Source organism: Brachycentrus maculatus, unplaced genomic scaffold (assembly GCF_059751285.1).
Source record: "Brachycentrus maculatus isolate JH-2025_06_01 unplaced genomic scaffold, ASM5975128v1 h1tg000032l, whole genome shotgun sequence".
Taxonomy (NCBI): domain Eukaryota; kingdom Metazoa; phylum Arthropoda; class Insecta; order Trichoptera; family Brachycentridae; genus Brachycentrus; species Brachycentrus maculatus.
The window spans coordinates 1,975,245-2,000,003 of NW_028280786.1; the positions used below are offsets into that span (position 1 = coordinate 1,975,245).

A 24,759-nucleotide genomic window follows, 5' to 3' on the forward strand; every position below is an offset into this window, starting at 1 on the left:
TCATAGTTCAAGTATCCCCGTTCTACGGTATTTCTTTTTTTTTACATTTGTGGTTTTTGTGGTAATCCTTTTATTTACAGCGTAAACCTTCTTTTAGTACATTTTGGCATCTCAATATTGATGGAGAGAAACATGGAGTCAGGGTATATACAAGGCTTGAGGCTTGTCATAGACTGGTTATGCCAGCCTATGGCAGATCATAAGTCCTGTTAATACCCATACTTCACACAGACATATTTCAAAAATGTTTTATCCTAAATTAAACTCAGAATATGAAGAGAAATATAATTTTAGTTGATTTAACATTTCAAACAAATGAGTATTTATAATATTATTAATATTTTTAATATTTTTACAAAAATGAAAGTAATCTTAGTAAAAAACCACTGATTGAGACATTGGTTTACCAGTTTCGCGACATACTCGTCTCTTCGTCAGGACAACCACTACACTAGCATGCAAAAATACTACACACGTCACTACCATACCACTATTCACACACTTACGACTACACAAAATATTAATCGTTCGCAGTTTTAGCCCACCCGAGGACCAAAATACAATAAGAATTGTAAAACAACATCCACTAGCGGCCGAAGTCTTACATGATTTTTCGAAAAATTATTTGTATAGATATTTTAGCATTTATGTATGTGAGGTTACCTGAATAATGATTATCAGATTTTACTACGACCCCATCTTTTCCATCACAAAACGTTTTCCAAAGTATGTGCCACAGACTGTTAACTAATTTTACTGCACATACCTACATAGTGAAGATTAGGGAAAAGGGTTCATTTAAAGGGTCGCGTTGAAATAATAGGGGTATTAGCTCTCAGATTGAAGTACTTAGCGTGCAGCTTATAATGATTTAGTGTGGGACTGTTATTTCCTGAGAACGTGACTATATTTAAGAGCCAAGATGACGGACGATGAAGCTATTCGAGTCCTCTATCCAATATTCGTTGGATATCCATATCTAATATTTTTTATCCATATCTCAACATATAAGAAGAGGACAATGGATATCTGGGAATTGACAGGGCTTACGATAAAGCATTGGCTGGTTGAAGTAATCAAATATCAAGTAGCTGCCTGTCATAAATAAAATAGAACCCATTCGGTGATCCAAAATAAATGATCTGAAAAATAACTTTGTGGAAAGATACATATATATGTAGTGATTAGTCATATTTTCTTATTTTGTTTTAACGTTATGTTTTTTATATTTTTCTCATGTTTATAGTTTCTCATTTTTCATTTTTAATATGCTTCTTACCTTATACTTTTCTCATTTATTTATTTTAAATATGCTTCTTATGCCTCTTTATTTTACCTGTTTATTGCTTTATATTTTGCCATGTATGGTTTGGTTATTTAAAAAAAATATATTCTAACTTTATTATTTGTTTTCCAGTCTTGTTAACCTTAATCCCATGTCCCAAAATGAGAAATAGAAATTGCTCATCGGGAATATTATATATGTGACTTATGTATGTAAAATGTTTTGAAAAAATAAATAAATTACATACTGTGCAACAATCGCCGTTCTACACATGTTTGACAATGATACTATTCAAATTTTGGAAGTTGTATATATCAACTCCATGTCACTTCGTTGGTGAGATCTGATGTTGAAATTAGTAAGTTATTTTTCCAAATGGAAACCTTCATGAAATATTTGTATTCTTCTTTCTTGAATTATTTTACTCACTAGGAGATGATTTAAAATATTGCATTAAATTTATAATTTTGACAATTTTTTTATTTAATTTTTTATTCACAATATTTTGAGTGTGTCCAAATATTTGTCAACAAATATTGGATATTCTTCGCTTAGGAGTTATTCTTTATTTTTATTTTTGACTTTTTAGTTTTTAAGATGAAGAATAAATCAGGGAAAATAAAATTTTATGTTGAAGTAGAAAAGCACTGTGGTATTTTGTAAAATTCAAAAAGTTATTCATTTTTTTCTTTTTCTTCTTCAACATACGGTCGCGAGCCATATGTTAGGGACCACTGCTCTAAGCGTATCTGTTAAAGCGGAAAAAGGTTAACCTTAAGGTCAAGAAACGTTGATGCATATGATCAAATTCATTTTCCATTTCAGATATTTTTGTTATTTACGTATATAATTCACGATATCGAAAATATAACATGATTTTCATAGATCCATAAAAATATTTCATTATTTTTTCATCAATACACTTTGCGTGTTAAGCTCACTATATTTCATCGATGAAAACGTCTCCATTCATTATTCGCAGAAATGGTCCCGGAAATCTCCAAGCGAGAAACGTGAGTGGTTTTCCTCTCTCGACTCCTAATACACATTTTTCTAGGGTAGTGTTTATTGAATTAATTTCGGCGATAAAGTCAAGACAATGAAAATAATGCAGAACATCTGAACGTGACCCCTTGTGATGTAAGATTGATATATACTATTAAGGGTTTATATTATGATTTCCTTTTTTTAATTTATTTATAATATATACTAAAACACGCTTTTTATTATCACTTATTATTATTAATTTATTAGTATTAGTGGCTTCCGAAAATAATCGTTAGAAAATAAAACTCAAGTGGTTAAAAAAGTGTTCTCATTTATAATTTTATAATCACCTCACTAGGTTCATTTAACAATGATTAAAGAAAACACTTCGTTTTTTACCACTTGAGTTTTATTATAGACTACATGTTTCAGAAGTTAAACTTCCATCATTCAGGTCTGTATAGTAACTAAAATACAATATAAATAAAATATAATAGTTATTATATAGAGCTGAATGATGGAAGTTTAACTTCTGAAACATGTAGTCTATAATAAAACTCAAGTGGTAAAAAACGAAGTGTTTTCTTTAATCATTGTAACATGTCTTACCACAAAGTTAATGCCGAAACAATAAATAAAAATAGGTTCATTTAAAACATTCATAATAATAATAATAAAAAAGATATTGACAAATTTTGCATTCAGTTATTAAGTATTAAACTGAAAACGAAATTTTATAAAGGTTATTTTCTTAAATCATAGATTGATATTGAATAATCAAAAGTTATGTAGATGTTATGAAACATTACCAATTTTACTTAAGTCTTTGAATAAATTAAGTGTAAAGCAATTATACTAAATTTGTTAATAGATTTAGGATCCCAACTTGTTTTTTTTTTCCATTTTCTCCTGTAATTTTCGCTTATAAATAAATTTATTAATAAAATACAGTTAATTTGGTCGAATAACTGATATTAATAAATTTTATTTTCAATTGGATACATGCCATAATGGAAGCAATGTATCAGCTGTGGAAAAACTTTCGATGGTTATTCAATCCAATTATAAAAACGTAATGTCTAGTCACAGGGAGTATGGATTCATATTGTTTCCATAAAGTACATTTTATTTCTGGGAAATTTGTAAAGTTATCCATATTTCTTCATAGTGTTATATTTACCGCATGAATGAATGTTACACTAGTGCATTAAGTAATCACTTAAGCCAGCCAAATGCCAGGTCGTAAGCCCTAGGTTGCTCAGACTTCTTCGTATTTCGTATATAAACGATAAGTGTTTCATCTGAAGTTGAGACATCGATAATTTGGATATACATACTATCATGTGCCTGACAATTTATTTTTTGTCTTTGTAACATGCACCTAGTAACAGATATTTGCAAAAATAAAGTTTGCATTACGACACCTCTATAAACGATCACAATTTTTTAAAGAAATATATATAGACAAGTAAAAAACCACTAGATATTGTTTAGATATTGTTTAAAAGTTTAGATTAGAATTAAAAATCAATCATTCAAAATACTTTTTTTTAATAATTGTATTTTTAACCTTTAAATGCATGATTATTTTTACAACAATAAATAAACGTCAAGAAAGTACTTACAGTGCCATCTAGTAACAAAATACTGACTTAATTCTAACTCCTAGGTGTGTGATGAATATGCAACAGTGTGAATTATAACAATTGCAGTTGACTTAAGGATGTTTCAAATTATGTGAAATTGTTGTTGAAATTATAGTGGAGAAGTGCATCGGTATGCATTTAAGGATTGATGAGCTGAATGTGTACTGAAATCACAAGTCTCGAAGTCCCGACAGTATTTTTTTTTGTATTTCATGTGTCCCAATCAATACAAAAAAATAATAATTCATCCCAGACCTATAATATATAATTAAAATATAGCCCACGCCTCCACTTGTAAACGAGTAGAGGCTTAGTAAAATATTTTAAAATAATCTTACCATTAATTTGCACCAACCACACTCCATCGCAGACTCCCCATAGACCAGCGATGACAAAAAAGATCGGAACATGATCTGATCTCGGTTTCCAAATTAGAAGAGCTATGATTATAGCAATTTGGAGTATCATAGCTGATAAAACAACAGGAAGGCGTCCAGTAATCTGTAAGAAAATAAAAATAATATAAAGCATATTTAAAATATATAATTTAAATGTAATTTTGATTCAAAACCACTGAAAATATTTTATTTTAACCTTATTATAATGTCACCGGTTTCAAAGCTATCCATTTCATTATCAAGACCATTTTAATTATAAAATAAAAAATCACAAAGTGCTTTGAATATAATTTATAAATAAAAAGCAGTTCCTGAGATACTCACAAATTTATTTCAAACGCCACAATAAAAAAGCGTAACATGTAGTTTAGCAAATTGGACCAAAAAGACTCAGTATGTAGGAATTAAAGATTTCAAAACACATATTTTTTGTGTAATAACATGACGATTGAAATATAAAAATAAAAGACTCGTGTTTGACCACTTTTTGAATACATAAATGTAAATACGACTAGTTTCAAGAACTACAGATTCTATCTATAGGTTCTTATCTATAGGTTTACAAACTTACAGTTTCATCATCAATTGGTATTTTTACTTTTTGGTGGGATTTTTTTCTATAAACTAGTAAAGATAGTAAAAAGTCCTGTGAAAATATTAAATAAATAATATGATTTATTATATTAATCAACAAAATTATGATACACTCGCAGTATTGAAAAACATTTTTATTGATGTACTCTATTAAAATATAATGAATATATGTATCGAAAAGGGACGAACGTCAAATTTTATTTTATATTTGAGATCAACGTTCTTTATTCTTTTGTTGAATTTGATTAAAAGACTTATATCTGATTGAAAGGAACTGTCTGCCTCCATAGTATAGTGATTAGCGCGTTTGGCTAACGTTATATTCTACAGAGTTCCAGGGTTCAATTTTCAGGGGTATAAGTATTTTTTTATCTAATATTTATTGTAAATTACCCTGGATTTATAATTGAAGCACAGAACTGATCTCTTTGCCTTCCCGTTTTTAACGATTTAGATAAAGTCGATAGAATGCAGTGCCCTATGTTTCGCTGGGTGCGGATAAGAGTAAAAAAAAAACAATATTAAACGCCAAAGCGATTTTTGAAAAACTTATTCACTGAAATATTCAATTATATGGTTAATTATGACCAAACATTTGAGTATTTCAGTTATTGCATATGAAAAAAAATCGTTTTATCAAGGAAAAATTTTAATATTTTTTTACCTGTTTTTAGTTGAGAAATAACACTTTCATTTGAAAATACAAACATCTGAAAGCCATTTTCGTAAAAACCTTTCAAGTTGGAGGAAAAAGAGAGCATTCCATTAAGTGTTAGTATTTTGCATTGCAGTATAAACAAAACCGCGCAAATTCTAAAGTACTTATAACATTATTTCAAACTCTGACCTTAAAAATATTCCGCGAATTTCATCAGGATGATTTGTGAACGTAAAAAGTGTGTTTGAACTTTCTCTTTCGCGTCTGAAAGCTTTTTTTAAATAAAACTTTTCCAAATAACAATACGCTGGCTGAATATTCCACTGAATTTACTTACCGAATCTCAACGCTTAGTATTAAAAAACTCAGTTGCTTTATTTATAGTAAGACAAGAAGACGAAATGTCAATAATCTATATTCCTTTGCCGTATAAAAATGTATCGGGTATTTGAACTATTTTGAAATTATTTCTAGAAAAGGGAATATTGATTATATAGAGTGTAAATCAAAGGCGGTTGAATTAAAATAGTTATGAAAAATACATGCTTTTCAGTAAATTTAAAAATATCTTGTTAAGAAAAATTATTTTTAAATATGTAAAAATTAGTGGTGTGTTTTTTTACGTGAAGAGTGACGTTACCAAAAATTGTATTATTAAAAATCGTTTTAACTTAATAGTCACCTTTATTTCAATCACATATGATTTATTAATGCGTTTCTGGAATTATAATTGCAATCTGCAATTGCAAGGATGATTTTCCACACACTCTACTGTTAATTGGGATTCACGCAGTATTGATATATGATCTTATAAATACACATATTTTAGCAAGAAAATGCATCAATTAGACACAATGCCCCATGTACCATTGTATATGGAAGAGGGTAAGTGCACAAATAATGCATTTCAGAGTGGCCTAGCCAAAACTGATCTAAAAAAAATAGTTTCTTGAATGTTTTTCGCAGATACTTTGTGGCACATTTTATAACTTGTTTTCAACAAAAAGTGGTTAGAACAAAGTTGTTTAATTTTATAAAATTTAAATTTTTACATTTAATTCAGGCTCTTTTTGCTTTCAAAAAATATTTGAAGTAATTCTGAACACTTCTTCCCTTTGCTCCATCAGAAATGACTATATACTTCACAAATTCTTGATTGTTGATACCATTGTAAGCCAGAGTTCAACACCTATCAAAAATTTCAAACATACAAAAAAATCCAGTAACGGTGTATATCCATACTTCTTTAAAAACTTGATTAAATGATAAATGTCAAGTAAAAGGTAGAATGTTATAAGTTACAGAAGTGAATAAAAATGATCTTTTCAGTCAGCCAAAAGCCAAATTGTAAACCTTGGAATGCTAAGACTTTTTTTCTTAAATAAACGATAGATTCTTTGACTCAGTTGTAAAATGTCTTATGCAAATTATTTGCAGAGTTATAAACATCAACAAAAATGTCAATACGTTAGTATTTACCTTAACAAGAGAGCCGGTAGCCACAGCCGATATGGAGTTGGCCAGCCCGTAGCTGATCATCACGTAGCCAATGTTGCCTGTACCCCAGGCGCAAGCCACGTACGACTGGAAAAGATAAATGCATTTGGAATAGCGTTACAGCACAGCTTATTACATTACCCTCCGATGCCATCGGTGAACCGAAGTAAGACCAGACAATCTAATATACTGCTGGTGGTATAAGCAATTTATTTTATAATGCGAAAAGTCTGCCACGGAAGCCTTTCTACATAATGGTGATCAATATTTATTTGAATACTGAGTGTCGACTTGGCGCCGTACGGAGGTTATAAGATTACGGTTTTTCAAATTTAAAACACAGTAAGGGACATTTTTTTGTAGTACGTTTTTCGCATTTTTGGATTAGGATCTACTTGGTCCAAAAATGCAAAAAAAACCTACTACATTTTTTTAATTTATTGTAACTGCAGACAGTTGGTAGAATTCCATATTGAATTGTTGGGTAATACATTCAAAATAAAACAAGGTTTTTGTTGGATTGAATTTTACATTTATTTATGTATATGACGCGTTTCGTCTTCATAGGACATTATCAAACACTCTGTTTGATAATGTCCTAAGAAGACGAAACGCGTCACGTATTAAGATATTCATAAATAAATGTAGAATTCAATCCAACAAAAACCTTGTTTTATTTACCCAACAGTATAAAAAAATGTCCCTTACTGTGTTTTGAGTTTGAACAGCCGATTACTCTGACGTGACAAGTATGTAAGTGGACATAAAGTCAAATAAGATTACCTAAGTATAAAAATTGGCACTTTGCGGTGTAACGTGTCTGGTTGTGGTCCTGTGGTTAGTGTTGCGGACTCTTGAGTCAGAGTTTCTCGTTTCGTACCCACTCTACTACAATTTGATTCATATTTCTTATAATGAGCCGCTTAGGCTCACATAAGTAGTTTGACATTGAAGAATTTTTGTAAATAATAAAAAAACAAATATTCATCTTTCTTAAAAAATAAAAAAATACATGAAAACATAATCGTGCAATTTAATAATAAAAAATAACCTAGTATTACATGCATAGAAATTCCTAAAACTAAATATTATTTTTTTTAGTTGAAATCTGAGGTGATTTTCGTTTTTTTTTCTGTAAAAATTTATTATTTACAAAATCCTAAAAAAATATAACTATATATTTATGAAAAAGGATACTTAATTTAATCATTTTTGTGTTAAAGTATGACGATGATATTATCAAGGGATACCACCATCAATGAAATCAAAAGTGGCATATGATCATGGATTTTTTTTTCATTTAAATTGATAAATTGTTTATATAAATTATTCGAGCTTAATTGTGATTGGAAATAGAAGATCATGTTTTGCATTTTTATTTTCATATAGTATTTATGCGCCTTCTACCGTCTTTACTTTAATGCATACTGACAATTAAGATTAAAATTAACTCTTATTTTCACCAGGTGAATCATAATTTAAAAGGAAAACATACCGTAAAACGGGGCTACTTGAACTTTGATGTGTTACTTGAGTCCAGTACAACAAAAAATTAGACCGTGGTATCGATCGAAGTATCGTACCAATAAGTGTCACGTGTCAGGGAAACAATGAATCATGTTCATTATTGTAGACCAAATACAGATTTTTTTTGTTGTTCTGGGCTTAAGTAACACATCAAAGTTCAAGTAGCCCCGTTCTACGGTACCTTTTTCATTTTTTATGAAATATCATGGCAAAAAGACCCGTAGATCAAAACATCAAAGTCGAGGGTAAAAATTATAAATAATTTTAAAACAAACGAAAAAACTAAAAAATCTACTTACAGCAGTAAAATCAGCTCCCACGAAAGCTTGTCCAAGACCAAGCCAAGCTGTGATAATGAGGATTAGAAGTTGATTCTTCTCTTTAAGTAATTTCATGGTGATCGCAAGGAGTTGCATTCCTGATAATCCCGTACCGGAACCCTGACGATTCTTATCATACCTGAGAAATTTTTTTTTTTTTTTTAAATTTGAGAGAAATATTTGTATTTTTATTATTGACACATATAATTTAATTTCACACTACTTCTGTGAGCCTAAGCGGCTCATTATGGGAAATAGGTATTAAATTGTGGTGGAGTGGGTTCGAACCGAGAAACTCTGACTTAAGAGTCTGTGACACTAACTACGGGACCACAACCCGATTAAATTGTAATATTTGAATGTTTTTCGTTTATTTTAAATTTTAGAAATGAGTTATAGTAAATAAAAATTAATAAATCGATACAAATATTATTTTTTTAAAAAAACTAAAAAAATACGATTCCACTAATGGATTATTTTATCATGATCATTAAAAAATCCATAAGTGTAATCGTATTTTTGTAATGACAAATGTTTCGTTTTAAATTATCAAACTCCATCGACAGAACAGTTTCAGAAATTATAGAAAGCAATTTCTAATAGCCTCGAAGGGAGAAACAGTTGTCAGAAATGTTTTGAAAAAAGAATCGTTAATCGATAGATATTAGTAAAAAAGATTTTTGAATCTAAGAAAGGAATATAAAGAATATAACATATTAATATTTAACTCTTAAACGCTACCATGGGTACTGGAGTACCCCACAAGATTTTAAAAACCCAATATTTAAAAAAAATATCGTAACCACACTTGCGCCATTCAAGCTAATCTCTAATTATTAGTTACTGCGACGAACTGTCCATCGCACGCTAGTGTCGCGCAGGTACAGACGTGTGGGCGGGTGTCCCGGGGTACTCTAGAACCCCACGGTAGTAGTTGTCAAAGTTTTTTCAAATTCGAAGGCGGCTGAACTTTGTTATTTGTTGGTAAGTTTAATTACATATTGTTCTTTAAATATATATTAAACTCTTTTATCAGGTATATTATGTTTTTTATATCACTTAAAATCATGTTTTTAGTATTCTATTTTACGTATGTTTATAAGTTTGTTATTTTCCATGACAAGTAATCTACGTTTTTGTTAGTCATATGTCTCATAGATCAAATCGACGTCTTAGAACTGGGGTACCTGAGTATATACGGGGTACTCAGGTACCCCACGGTAGTATTCATGCCTATAAAGTTGAGGGTAGTGTTCTAGAGTTAAACACCAAAATTTATAAAATATAAAAAAAAACTCGTGAAAGCGTACATGCAATTTACTCGAGCATCTTTTCTAGGTATATGCTAAGCCCAGCCTAGCTTACATGAAATTAATAATGTATTTTCCGTACCTCGTCAAGGGATCTACGCCAACAGCGACTATAACAACAGCTCCAACCATACAAGCCAGGTAGATTCCAGCGATCGTTTGGATTTTCTCTATAGGCTGGGACGGTAGAGCTTCTCCTGCAGAATCGCTGGCTAAGAAATTGGCTCCACATATTTCAGGATCCACAGATGATGGTTCAGATGTACCATCACTCAAAACTGAAATAAAAATTGACAGAATACATTTTTCTACTTTTTCTTTTTATAGATCTTTAGGACCTGTGTGCCTCCGCTTGTCACTTTTGGGATGCTGACTGACGGCTATCTCTCCACCTCTTTGGAGGTCTGCCTGGGGGTCTGCGTCCCCTGGGGGTTACCTTGAAGGGTGATATGTGGAATTCTGTCTTCTGACATTCTATTAACATGCTCATTCCAGTATCGCCTTCATTGTTTTCCTTACCTCACGATATCAGAATAAAATAAAATTAATAAAAAAATTAGTAAAGAGATGCCCAACAAAACGTACTGAATTCGTTTCAGGAGCAAGTTAAAAAACACCCCTTGTTGCTTTGAATCCCTCCTCCTTATTTTTACTACTTCTTTTTTCAAGAGAATTTTGAAGATTTAAGGTTTGTAGGATCAGAAGACGTGATAGTTTATTTTTTAGGAAGAAAGACGATTTGCTTTATTTTATCCTTTAATTTATTGGGAAAAAAACTTTTTGGGGCTCATCATCAATCGGCAAACAACTGCTAATGATGTTATTCCTAAGTTACGTTCCACCCCGATTTGATAAATTTGTCTGGTTATGTAATACGAGTATAAACATGTTATTTTGATAAATATTTTATTTAGGTCCTCTGCATTAAGTTTAAAAAATGTTACGATAAAAGAAAAATACTAACAATATTTTGTTAAAATCTTAATAAAGATATAAGCTATTATACTATTTCCTCTCTTTTGTGGCATTTGCAATAGACCAATTTCAAAGAAAATAAAGATGTTAACATTAAAATGATTTTTTTCAACACAATGATCATTCTTGTTTTATTTTCTAGTATAATAAATTTTGTATATTGTCTTTAAAAACAGTACATACTTTAAAATTATATCGTACATAAAGGGGTTAAATATAATTTATTGTTTGGGTATACATTGTACCACGTTTCAATAAATTTGGTAATTTAGAAATTGTTCAATCTTTATTCTGTATGGTACATACTTTTTAACGGAATTTAGCTTTCAAAGCGCCAGAGTTTGTCATTTTATTGAAGGGATGAAACTGTCGAATTGAATAACTATTTATTCAATAAAGGTATGACATGTAAAATATACGATTTAATGTATTTGAGCGCGCTGATTAAAAAACTAAAGACATTTCTGATTTTTTCTTTAATTAATTTTTATTATCGTGCAATAAATTAAGAATCTAAGGAATATTAATATTTTGTCATATATATTAACTATCATTTATTGTCATATAAATGAACTAACATTTAAAAAAAAGATAATTGATTTGGAATTAAGTATAGAAGTGTTACGAGGAGATGTTGCATAAACCGTAGTTAGAATAGTCACGTGGATTTAAGGTAGTAAAAATAGCATTAGATTTGATGACGAATGCTGCAATATGATTGGAAAAATTGTAGAAATGAGGTGATTATCATGCAAAACTTAAGCCCATAAAATTCAATTGGCACCAAAAAAGTAAGTGAAATTCATGCCATAAAAATTTAATATAAAAATAAATATATTAATATAATAATTTATTGTGAAGAGTCTCTGACCAAATAAGACATGTAACGCTAGAATGGTTCATTTAAATTTATATTGTCGTATTTCATTTCGTAAGTGAATTCGTACACGCATCATAACGACGACATTGCTATTTTATTTGCGCAAAATTAGACGCAGAGGAATGCATAATGAAGGAAAATTTCCCAGTCCTTCAAATTGGGTTTTTGTTTTCTCTTGGCTACTCCCTGAAATGCTGAAATGAGAAAATATATATCCATCTCTTGCACTTTCTCCCGAGGTTTAAAGCCGTGATGAAAAATTTTTCATAACGAAATTTGTTTTAAAAAAGAAACGATTTTGGTTTGCTTTTGAGATTCTTTACTTAAAAACTAGCTGTACCCAGCCATGCATTTCTGTAGTTCAATAAGGTTGAATGGATAAAATAGAAAACAAACATTTCAAATATGATTTTATTTTTATTTTAAGGTCCTTGTGAAAGAATGAACTTAATTAATCTTTCAAACAACGATGGAGTGACAGCAACTATCAAGAAGTAACCTGTCCACCATAAGCAATGTATAGTTTCTGTTAGTTTTTACAGATAGCGCTGCTACAATGGTAAAAAAAAACTACTTAAAAATTCATGTTTTTCCCTATCTATCACACATACATAAAAGGAGTGAGATATTATATTATATATCACTCCTATTGTCAGAAACAAAAGGTATTATAAAACAACTACAAAAAAATTACAATATATGTGCATTCAAACACATATGTTGTACGTATATTTTTATTAATAATATAAATTATAACTTATTTACAATTTATAATATTTTTAATTTTTACATGATAAGTCAGTTTAAATAACTGTAATTTGTTAATCACCCTTGAGGTGGTTTCCTATGAGAAATTTCCCTTGAAGCGGTTTATAAATTACCTAATCGAAATTAAATAAAAACAATTACACTAAAAAAATTAATTCAAATATAATTTTAAAAATTTCATTGCGTTGTACTATATCAGAACAGTTTTTATTTCATGTACAGTTTAAAGAAAACGTAAGATAATAATAAGGAGAGTGAATGCTGGGAACAAAGTGAATGGTGCACTGAAATCAGTTAGAGCAAATAAAAACCTATCAGCGGAAGCTAAACTGGCAGTGCACAACGGAGTCCTGGTTCCAACTCTAATGTATGGAAGTGAAACATGAAGTTGGCAAAAGAAGGATGAAAGTAGACTGAATTCAGTCAAAATGCGATCTCTCAGAAGAATGTGCGACAAAACGATGTATGATAGATGTGCGAATAGTGAAATAAGGAAGGAATGCAAAGCTGAGATAAGCATTCTCGATAAAATTAAGAAAGGTGTGTTGAAATGGTTTGGACATGTAGAACGAATGAATGAGGAAAGAACGGTAAAACAAATTTATGAGGTGAATGTTAGCGGGAAAAAAAGCAGAGGAAGACCGAGAAAAATATGGCACGATCAGGTATGCCAAATACTTGAAAGTGTGCAGGTTAGGAGTCGTAACAATCGGCGTGTATGTATGAGGAGATGCATGAACGTGGAAGAGGCGAAGAATGTTTGCAAGGACAGAGTGGTGTTGCGCTCTATTCTCTCTGCCTGCCCCTGCGGTGAAGCGGCGTGATGGTTTGTTGGTTAGTTTTTTTAAAGATAATAATGATTTTAATCGTATCAAAAACTTGACGAATTACTAATTCATTGGTATTTTTTATGTTTTTTTGTTGTTTTATTATACTTTGGATTCCATTTTATTATAATATTACTTTATATCCTAGATTATCCCATCTGATCAACATTAGTTGGCTCTTTGGGCCCTTATTGTTTTACGTCCATTTATTGGGCCTTAGGGCAAGCCTTAATCACCCCTCCAGGCTTCCGTGAGATAATTCGTCGGGCCGACGTTATTTGGCTCTTTGGACTAATATAAGTCAATTTGTTGGCCCTGCGGGCTATTTTTAAACGTTCATAATGAAAGCACCTAACGAGAAATGGGACAAAACGTATTTTTCTTGTGTAAAGAGTAGCCGAATACCGATTTTCAGTAATATACGTTTAAGGTTTCACCCCGAATTGGTCCGTCTCTTATTAATTAAATTTTCGTTAAATGGTGAACCCCAAGTGACTGTTATTTTTAAATATTAATCATAACACAAATATCAATTTTGTAAAGTTTTACTACTCGGGAAATATTTGCATTCTCATCAATTTACCAGCTATGGGCTTTTAGAAAAAGAGTATCGATAAATTGCAAAATATAATTTTTTGAATTCTTAGATTTTCACTAATGGATGTCTCTAGTAAAGTTCTAGGGATTAAATAATAACGTTTCGAAATTGGTTGACATATATAGAACTTCCAAGAATTTGAGTAGTGTGGTTGTCAAAAATGGGAAGAATAGGTGAATGTTACACGTGTGTAAAGTGATCACTTAAACCAGCCAATGACGGTCGTCAGCCCCCTAAATGCCCAGACATATATATATATATATATATATATATATATATATATATATATATAAGTATATATATATATATATATATATATATATATATATATATATATATATATATATATATATATATATATATATATATATATATATATATATATATATATATATATATATATATATATATTTGTATTTACTCTGCATACACTGTTTTATTTCCAAACAATATATTTAATATGTTTTAAAATTCATATAAAGATTTAAGGGTAGTTGATAATTTACCTAACCGTATATTTATAAAAGAAAAATATTTATCCTGGTCCAAGTATTTGATAGTTCCTTAGGCTTTATAGCACACAAGGGAAAATAGTGGCTAATTATTTATTCCAGAGGACCTATTTTCTCTTGCTTACTATTTTACATCAAAAAACAATCAAGCACTCAGTCTCCTTTATATAACTGCCACGGTTTCCGTTTTCAAGGAAATTTTAAAGAGAAATATTTACATTGCCAAATAACACTGATTTAATGTTTAAATTAATAATTTTATTTGACTTGAAAACAATAAAACTACACTCAACTTTTATTAGAAAACTTTATCCACCTCGTAGTACGGCTATTTCCTTTATATTTTACCTAAGGCAAGTATGGTATTAAGAAAGTATGTATTGTATTTATTTAGTTATACATTTTAACAGTATATTTATATTTTTTTATGTACTTCACATTAAGCATAACCCATTGCAAGATATTAATTATATTTAAGAAATAATCTAGATATATCAAGTAATAATGCATGTTTTTAATTCAGCCCATGACGGGCCAAAGTCTTGTTAGTACCTTTACTTCCATTTTCTTCTTCACCTGTGTTTGGATGTCAAAATGTAAAAAAAAATATTTTAGTAATTAATTCGGCAATTCATTTTTAAAGTTAAATTCTACTTTGTTAATACCACTATTTCTTACAATTTAATGTGACACGTGTTTCGATGCATTCCAATTATACCCATGATAGCCAACTACACTACTCATACTTAAATTTTATTTATGATTCAATTCATACCTTCTTTCACACGCTACTCCTCATAACCATAAATGGTTGAGTTTATTAAGTTATTAATAAACGGAGAGTTATTTACAAAATGAAGATTATATTATTTTTTGTGAAAAAAAAACAACAGTAAAAATCGAAATATTCGGTGGGTAATGTACCATACGATCAAATGCATGAATGTGTTATAAGCAAACTTTGTTCGCAAAGACAAATTAGTGTTGCGTTCTATTTTCACTGCCTATTCCTACGGAGAAGTGGCGTACTGGTTATTAAACTAGTTTATGTATTCATTTTTAAATCAAACAAAGATTTTGATACATTCGTTTGAAAAAGCAATAACTTGTCGAAACAATTGTCACAATATTGATCTTAATGTGTTTTTTAACAATAAAATACAACTTAATAGACTAAAAAATCTGTGTTTCATATAAAATTTAATACATAAATTAAAATGGAGTTCTACAAATTGAACGTTAAACCAATTAATAAATTAAAACATTTATTGATTCTGACCTGTTCTACATCTGTGTCATGAAAAAAAATCAAAAACACTTATATTTCACGCTTATACGGTTATTGATTCAATACTTCTAAAACCATTTACGGTGCATATTGGAGTAATCTCAATAGTCGAATGATCGAACATTGCAAATCGGTTAAGTAGAAGTTTTCCATAGCCCATTCTGTGTAGAACCCATTTCTGACTGAGTAAAGCACGTGTTCCATACTATTTTCACATATTTTAATGCTCGTTTTCAGTATATTCCGAATTCTAGTACGTAACATTACGACCCCCGTAGTAAGAAGCCTGTTGGGGTTTTATTACTCTCGAAATTTCCTCCCTGTGAAATAAATTTCTCATGTTCTTCGAACATTAACAATATGAAACGTCTCTTTTTAAACCTCTTCCACGTTTTGATTTTTATTGCCACACTACTTTATAAAATTACTGTCAACATCTTGTCTGAAAAATTTACTTTTATCTTTGTCAATTTTCATTTGGGAGAAAATAAGCACCAGTTGAAAAAATGAGAAACGAATTTGATCCTTGGATGTTAAAAAGATAAAATTTTGTAATAGCCATTTTGATATTTACATCATGTTATTAAATGCTGTTATTAATAAAATAATATTAAATTATTTTCGATTTTCGTTTTACTTAAAACTTTTATTAAAATAGATAGATATAACCTGAAAGTGACGGTCGAATTAATTAATAAAAAGATATATGTTTAATTATTAAAGTTGTAAGAAAGTTATCACATTCTGTTTTATTGAGCCGTCAATGGAAAATTACATTAATACACATTTATTAGGGTTAATAAAACCATTAATAATGTAAATTTAATATTTTTTTAAAATAACGAACCGGATGCAAAAAGTTATGTCAAAATAATAAAATTTGTAGGAAAATTAATTTACTTTCAAAAATACAAATATCAATGAAACCTTAAGCCTACAAATATTGTAGGGCATACAAGGGGCTCATTACGATAGCCTCGGGGTTGTTAATCAACCTTTTTTCATTGATAGCCGAGCGATGAAATAATGAAAATTTTGTGTTCCATAATGATACAAATTTCAGAACATAAACCATGATATAATATTATATAATTGGTTGGGTTTAGTTCATATGAAATCTCATAATGTTATTTTATATCAATAAAGAAAAGTAAATATTTTTTAACTTAAGTTTTACTCGGTTAATTAATAATAATAAAAATAATACCACTTTTCATACTTAAAAGTGGTATTAGTTTTACTCGGTTAATACCACTTTTTGTTAAAATCTATCATGACACGTATGTGATGCTAATTATAAATTTTAGAGTTTACTTCAAACACCGTATGTGACGCTTATTGTAATTTTAGAGTTGTATGCTTAGTACGTTGAAGGTTGAAAAGAGGGTAAGGAGCTTTTTAATATTTTTATTTAATTATTTATTTTTTATTAGTTGGAATATACACAATACCATGATAGATTTTAAGAAATAGTGGTATTTACCAAGTAAAACTTAAATAAAAAATGGATAGATTTAAACACAAAGTGACTGCTAAATCTATTCTTTTTTTAATGAAAAATACTGATTAAGTTTTTTTAATCAGGTTAATTTAGACTTGATAATATAAAGGGTTAGACAAAATAATAAGTATCCACCTTCGCTTGCAGTTATTTGATTGTTTGGCTATTGGATTCATGTCTTAGGGCGGTCAAAATAAATAATCGCAATTCATCACCCAAATATTTATTTAATATCACCCAGAGCTGGTACCTGAAGCGCAGAACTGATCATCTTGCCTTCATAAAATTAACAAATTGCATCGATACTATGCAGTTGCCTATGCACTATTCGGTTTGGGTAAGGGTTAAATGTTTTTCTTACAGTATTTCATTTCACAAACTCAGCTTAATTACAGTTTTTCATTTGATTCAATGACATTACATATAAGTATAAATAATTTTTCTTTCAATTTGTAGATTATGACTATAAGAATATACGTATTGTTTTCAAAGAAAATACATTTTTAAGCACTTTTTTTCATACCGACTCTCGACATGGCTTATTTTAAGCAGAACATTTGGAAATGTGTTGTATGAATATATTTTAACGAAAGTTTTATCTAATTTATGCAAGAAATAGTAAATAAATCCCATCAAATTCCAATTATGTGCGTTCACTGTAAATGTAGGTTGGCCCGGAGCCAAAACGGATAAGTATCTAAAATGTGAATTATTTTATTCGTTTGTTATGGTAAGAATACTTAAATTTTGTTAAATAGAAAAGGCTTTCCGTTGACATTCGCATAAACAACAAAGCAGCACTCTCAAGGGAAAAGTTTTCTTGTGAAGAATTAAAACGTTGCTTTTTTGCTTTCCTCAAAATCTTTACTACGGGAAAATCTTTCTCAAGTTATCTCGTTTTATGGAAAGTTGCAGATTAATCCTCCTGTTTTTTTAAACTTTGTCAATACCCAATGGTGCATAGGGCACTGCATTGTATCGATACTGTAATTTTGATAGTTAAATCGCACGAAGGCAAGGGGATCAGTCCAAAATAGTGAAGGACATTAGTACCGCAAACCAAGCTTGGATAAGCGAGGAAAACTCGGCACAATCAGGTATGTCAAATACTTGAAAGCGGCCGGGTCAGGAGTCATAATAATCGTCGGGTATGTATGAGGAGATGCATGAATATTGAAGAGGCGAAGAATGTTTGCAAGGACAGAGTGGTGTGGCGTTCGATCCTCTCTGCCTACTCCTGCGGGGAAGCGGCGTGATGGTTAGTTGGTTAGATAGTTTAAATTAAACATGAAAAGGCAAACTTGTATTTTTAAAGTACTATACCACGCACCATTTAATTCACTTTTTTAGCATCAATCTTCATTCAAACAAAATTAGGAGTAAAACGCGAACAAAATTATAGAACGTCATCTGCCTGACGGTTTAAATAAAGAATACCATCAGGATGACAAATTCAACGGCGGGATTAGCTTCGCTTTCCTTAAATGTGTCACCTACTTTCAAAATCCGCCAGATCCAATTTTATAATATTTAAAAATAAATCTCTATCGGAATGACAATTGTGGGTTTTATAGTTTAAATATTTATATACTTGAAAACCCTGCTAAAAATACTTAAAAATAGCGTTTTATCTCGAATTCCGGTATATTAATGAAACTTGCCCTCTGAACCATATCGGCCAACAAAAAAGCGGGGATAGGTCAAAAATTAAGATGACGTCATCATCGGTTTGTGTCTCGTGTTTTTTTTTAATACTGAAAAAAAATCATACTCTTTTATCTAAAGATAGACAAATCTTTGAAGCATAAATGTTACCCGGAGAATTTTGCTACTACTACTACCAATACCATCACGCCGTTTCCCCGCAGGGGTAAGTAGAGAGGATGAAACGCCACACTCTTCTGTCCTGACACACTCCTCGCCTCCTTCACATCCATACATCTAGTCATACACGCCCTCCGATTACGCAGACTTTTGACTCCGCCAGATTTTAGGTTCTGATTGATCTGATCGTGCCAAGTCTTTTTCGGTCGTCCTCGTTCTGTTTTCCCTCTCACATTCGCTACATATATTTTCTTAGTCATTATCTTGCTATCTATTCGCTCCACATGTCCATACCACTGCTAAGATTTTGGGGTGGGAGAATTTTGCTTTTTTGTAAAATTTTGACTTACATGGATCTGGCTGATTTTGAAAGTAGGCCACCTAAATATCCTTTCCCTTCTCTACCTGTCTTTTACATTTTTCGTCGTCCGCCGGTTCCAGATTTCTAAATCAATTTATCTTTCTTTTATCTTCTACTTTGTGCTAGCTTCGTTCTTGCATCGCTTTCTACGTTTAACTTTTATTCTGTTTTCTACGACATTATATTTTACAATTCATCCATAGAGCACATTGTCCCTGAATTACGGTGGTTTAACAAAAGGAAATGATTCTTATAAAGGTACCGCTGACACAAAATGTTTTTTAATTTCATAAAAAAAAATTCGACTTACCACAAGTCAAAATTTAAAGAATCGCACAGTTTTACAATATGAAGTTAATGTAAAATTAACTTCATATTATTTTATCAAAAAAAAAAAAATAAAATTGTCCGCCTCCGTGGTGTAATGGTCAGCGTGTTTAGCTACCGTGCTGGAGGTCTCGGGTTCGATTCCCAGGGGGGGAGGTGAAAATAAATATTAGTGATTTAACACTGTAATATTTATTTAATATTGCCCTGGACTGGTTCCTGAAGCGCAAGAGTGATCACCTTGCCTTCATGTAAGTAATGATCAAGATAACACTGCGTCAATTTGATGCAGTGCCCTATGCACCATTAGGTGCGGATAAGGGTTTTAAAAAATATAATAAAATAATGTAAAATTTGGATCCTTGTCGCATCAATATTTAAAATAAATTAAGCTACTTATTTATTTTTTTACAAAAATGTTAATAATATTAGTATATAACCAGTCACCGAGATTTTAATGTCTACCGGTTTCGAGACGTACCCATCTCGTCGTCTCTTCGTCTGTGGTAACGATTGTCCTGACGAAGAGACGGGTACGTCTCGAAACCGGTAGACATAAAAATCTCGGTGAGTGGTTATACTTTTGTTAAAATATAAATAAGTAAAAATGACAAACCACAAAGTAAATGCCTTAAATATTAAAAATATTGAGAATATTATAAATTAAGCTATTTTACGTACTCTTTCAGAATTTTTTTTTTTATATAAATATCAAATCGTAATATTTCAGCCTTGCATTATTTTCTTACATCACCATTCGAACATCTATTGGAAATCGTTTTACTCCCCCTTCGTCTGAGAGATCGCATTTAGACCACATACAGTATTTTTTCATACTTTTTTCGCCAACATCATGCTTCACTTCCATGCATACTAGACCGTCAATTATATAAATGCAAGATGATGTTAGTGTACTCGTATAAGCAAATATATCATTGATATTTCTACATCCCCTTTCTTGCTATTTCGTATGGTCCCCCTTAGACAAGTTTTGGGTTATTAGGTATCTTTCATCCACAAATATAATACGATAAAATTATTTTGCATTGATTCGGCAGTGACTTTGTAGTAATATCTATCCGTTTTTTTTATTCATATTTTATTTGGTAATACCACTATTGCGACTAGATTAAAGTAAGTACTCTCAAGTAAGTTACAAGAAAACAAGGTGTTTAAATTAAGCTTTACACATTGTGTTCGATAATGATGCTGAATTCATCAAAACAATACAATTTGAAATATAAAATATTAAACAATCTTTTAACGTTGAGTGAGTATTAATAAAATACCAATTAAGTTTAAGTTTTACCCGGAAATTCATCACCTATCTAAGTTTGGATACGAATTTTCATGAATGCATGTAGGAATTTTGTTAGCAACGAGTTAAAATACCATCGCATTAAACTTCTAAAAGATGTAAATTGACGAACGATGTACTTTGCGTAATCTATGTACCAATTAAAAACTAATCTAAAGTTCCCACAACACGAGTAGCGATATTAAGGGGTTATACGGGATTTTGCCGGATCTGCAGTTAAGGTAGGAACTAACGAGCCTGTTATGCTGTTGATTTTATCGCGAAAATAACTTTGAATCGAAAATCCACTTACGAGAATATAATAGCGCCTTCGTCCGCCGTTTAACCTGCGCCGACTTCCCGAATCCGACACTGGCGCAGCTATCTCCTTTGAAATATGTTTTGAGCGCCTGGAAATAAAACGTCTAAGGCCCTGTTATGACGTTTCAGGAAGATTTGAGGCTAAGCACTGCGCTCGGCTCTGAACGGATTTCCAAACGAGTGCATGCTGCATAAATCTCTTTGTACTCTCGACTTCCTTCTTCACTAGTGCATTTTTGACTAGGTTTCAAAACGCATAGGCTTATACATTAATGATACTACACATTAGCGAAACATTTATTCCACATTGTATATAAATTAGCATACCGTAGAACGAGGCTACTTGAACTTTGATGTGTTACTTGAGTCCAGTACAAAAAAAAACTATATTTGGTCTACAATAATGAACGTATCGTGACAGTAAGTGTCACCTGTCAAGGAAATAATTAATCATGTCGATACGTTCATTATTGTAGACCATACACAGATCTATTTTTTTGTACCGGGCCTAAGTAACACATCAAAGATCAAGTATCCCTGTTCTACGGTTTCTCTTTTTTTACATTTGTGGTTTTTGTGTTGATCTTTATATTTACAGCGTAAACCTTCTAATAATACATTTTGGCATCTCAATATTGATGGAGAGAAACATGGAGTCAGGGTTTATACAGCTTGAGGCTTGTCGTAGACTGGTTATGTCGGCCTATGGCAGGTCATAAGTCCTGTAAATACCCATACTTCACACAAACATATGTCAAAAATGTTTTATCCTAAATTAAACTCAGAATATGAAGGGAAATATGTAGCCCCGTTCTACGGTACTTAATTCAAGTAACAAACTAACCTTCACGCAGCTTCCTAGCAGGGTTAGGCAGAGAAAAAACGTAATGCTAACGAGGGTATGTACAAGGAGATGCGTGAATGTAGTAGAGGCGAAAGTTGTTAGCAAAGAGATATTGGTGTAGCATTCTATTGTCTTTGTTTGTTTAAAAATATAATAATTTAAAAAGGACTGGATTTTCATCAACACAAAAAAAGTTTGTTTATCATTTCATGGTATGATTACGAGGCTACGTGTTGAAATCGACTCCGAGTTAAATCATGAATATTCTTGTATCTACCTCAATTTGATATTTATTTTTAACAAAGGGCCTCAAGTCTGATAATAATAGTATAAAACTGAAATATTTGTATTCATGATAAAAAAATAAGTTTCACTAAAAATTAAAAATATACGTTTTATTTACTTTTATATAATTTTTTGTTCTGTTTTATGTTAAGTTTTATTTCGAATTCAAAGAACATTTGTATAATCTTAGTAAGTTCATTTATTTGACAGTAATCCGCGTTAGTCAAATTCAATTGAATCTAATTGAATAACAAGTAGAACTTCAATTATAATTTACTTTTCTTTATACATTTACTTCTAAATCAGATATGTATTTGAAGGTTGTTTTTTATCTCCTCAATAATAATATTTTAACTCATGGCTTAAAAACATGTTTAAAAATAAATAAGTTATATATGTATGTTATTCAGCTGTTGGTGAGATATGGAAGGTTTTCAAATAAATAGTATGATATGTGGGCGTGTTTTTTTTAATATGGATCATAAACCGTTTAGATTTATCTGGTAATTTGGATTTCCTTACGACGCCTGTAATATGTAATAAAAAGTACACTTCCTAAGAGGCAATATAAGAATGATATCTCATTCCCACAAAATTATGGCTATAAACAGCGATACACATTATTATAATGTAAATTCTTACATTACGAGCAGCAAAAAGTAAAAACATAAGATTACAAAAACAAAGGGTCAAATAATGTTTAAAACGAATCACAGTAACACAAAACCAATTTTTACCAGAGAAATTCATAATTATAATGCACGAGGACATAATAAAATACATACGGAGCCAGTAAACACAACTAAAATTGGAGTAAAGTTCTTGCAATATATTACCTGTACCTACCCAAATTAACCAGATATCTGACATATATAAAATAGAACACAATCAGGAATCCAAAATAAATAAACAGAAAAAATACTTTATGAAAAAATATTTGTATTACTGATTAATTAAAATTTCTAATGAAAATTATTTTTTAAAATCACTACACACATTTTATTATCACTTAATTATAATGTTAACTGGTTTCAAAGCAAACCGCTTTTTTTTCAAGGCTGATTAATACTTAATAATAGTACAAATAAGTCTTGAAGAAGAAGCTGTTAGTTTCGAAACCAGTAGACATTATAATTAAGTCAAAGTTTTTGTTGGTATGAAGATATTGCTTTTTAGCAATAAGCCCGCCAATGTACTTATTTAATTTCTGTACATGAAGTTTAAATAAATAAATATAAAATAAAATATTTAAGTATAATGATTTTAAAACAAAGTAACATTTTAATTATTATCACAAAGTTATTGTTTCAAATATAAATTCAAGTTATATTTTCTCTTTTTTGATTTAAACGTGATTCTTACATCATTTTTTATATGCCTATTTAAGGTATAATTTATTGACAACATTTTGAGTGTGTCCGTCATGACGGTCGTCAGCCCCGTAAATGCCCAGACTTTCATATTCTTCTTCATCTTTGATGAGATGGCAAAAAATAAAATATAATTTATTGTTTTATATTTTAAATTTCGCCCTGTGATTTCTTATTTTGTCACTTTCTTATCTGTTTTTCAGTTTTGTGAACTTTAATCCCATGTTCCAAAATGAGAAATGGAAAATTTTCAACGGGAATATTATATGTGTGACTAATGTATAAAATATATTAAAAAAAAGGAAATTAATTAATTAATCTGCGTTAAACGATTTTTCTCTCTTTTTAAACATTGCAAAGCTTGCTTCAGAGGTTGATCGTTGCATAAATTACCTGGACTCAACAACTGCTTGAAAAATTTTGTATTTCGGGTCGAGGTGGTTAAAATCTTAATCGTTTTTTTAATGAAGCTAGAACAGACGCCCAATTAAAACAACGAAAAAAACCTTTTCCATTTCTGTGTACCGCTTGTAAAGCAAAGTACCTACCCAGCCTTGCC

The 24,759-nt window shown here is 30.5% G+C and overlaps 1 protein-coding gene across 2 annotated transcripts in view; it reads right to left on the reverse strand.

Annotated features, from left to right (window-relative positions):
* The window catches only part of LOC148312820 (UNC93-like protein), a 58,001-nt gene that overhangs the window by 3,942 nt on the left and 29,300 nt on the right, over positions 1-24,759 (reverse strand). For both annotated transcript variants that reach the window (XM_088273454.1, XM_088273460.1), the window contains exons 6-9: positions 10,305-10,500; positions 8,892-9,051; positions 7,048-7,152; positions 4,257-4,419 (exon numbers count right to left, since the gene is read on the reverse strand). In XM_088273454.1, coding sequence (XP_088129580.1) covers positions 4,257-4,419; positions 7,048-7,152; positions 8,892-9,051; positions 10,305-10,500 — 624 coding nt within the window. The remainder of the gene's footprint in view (positions 1-4,256; positions 4,420-7,047; positions 7,153-8,891; positions 9,052-10,304; positions 10,501-24,759) is intronic.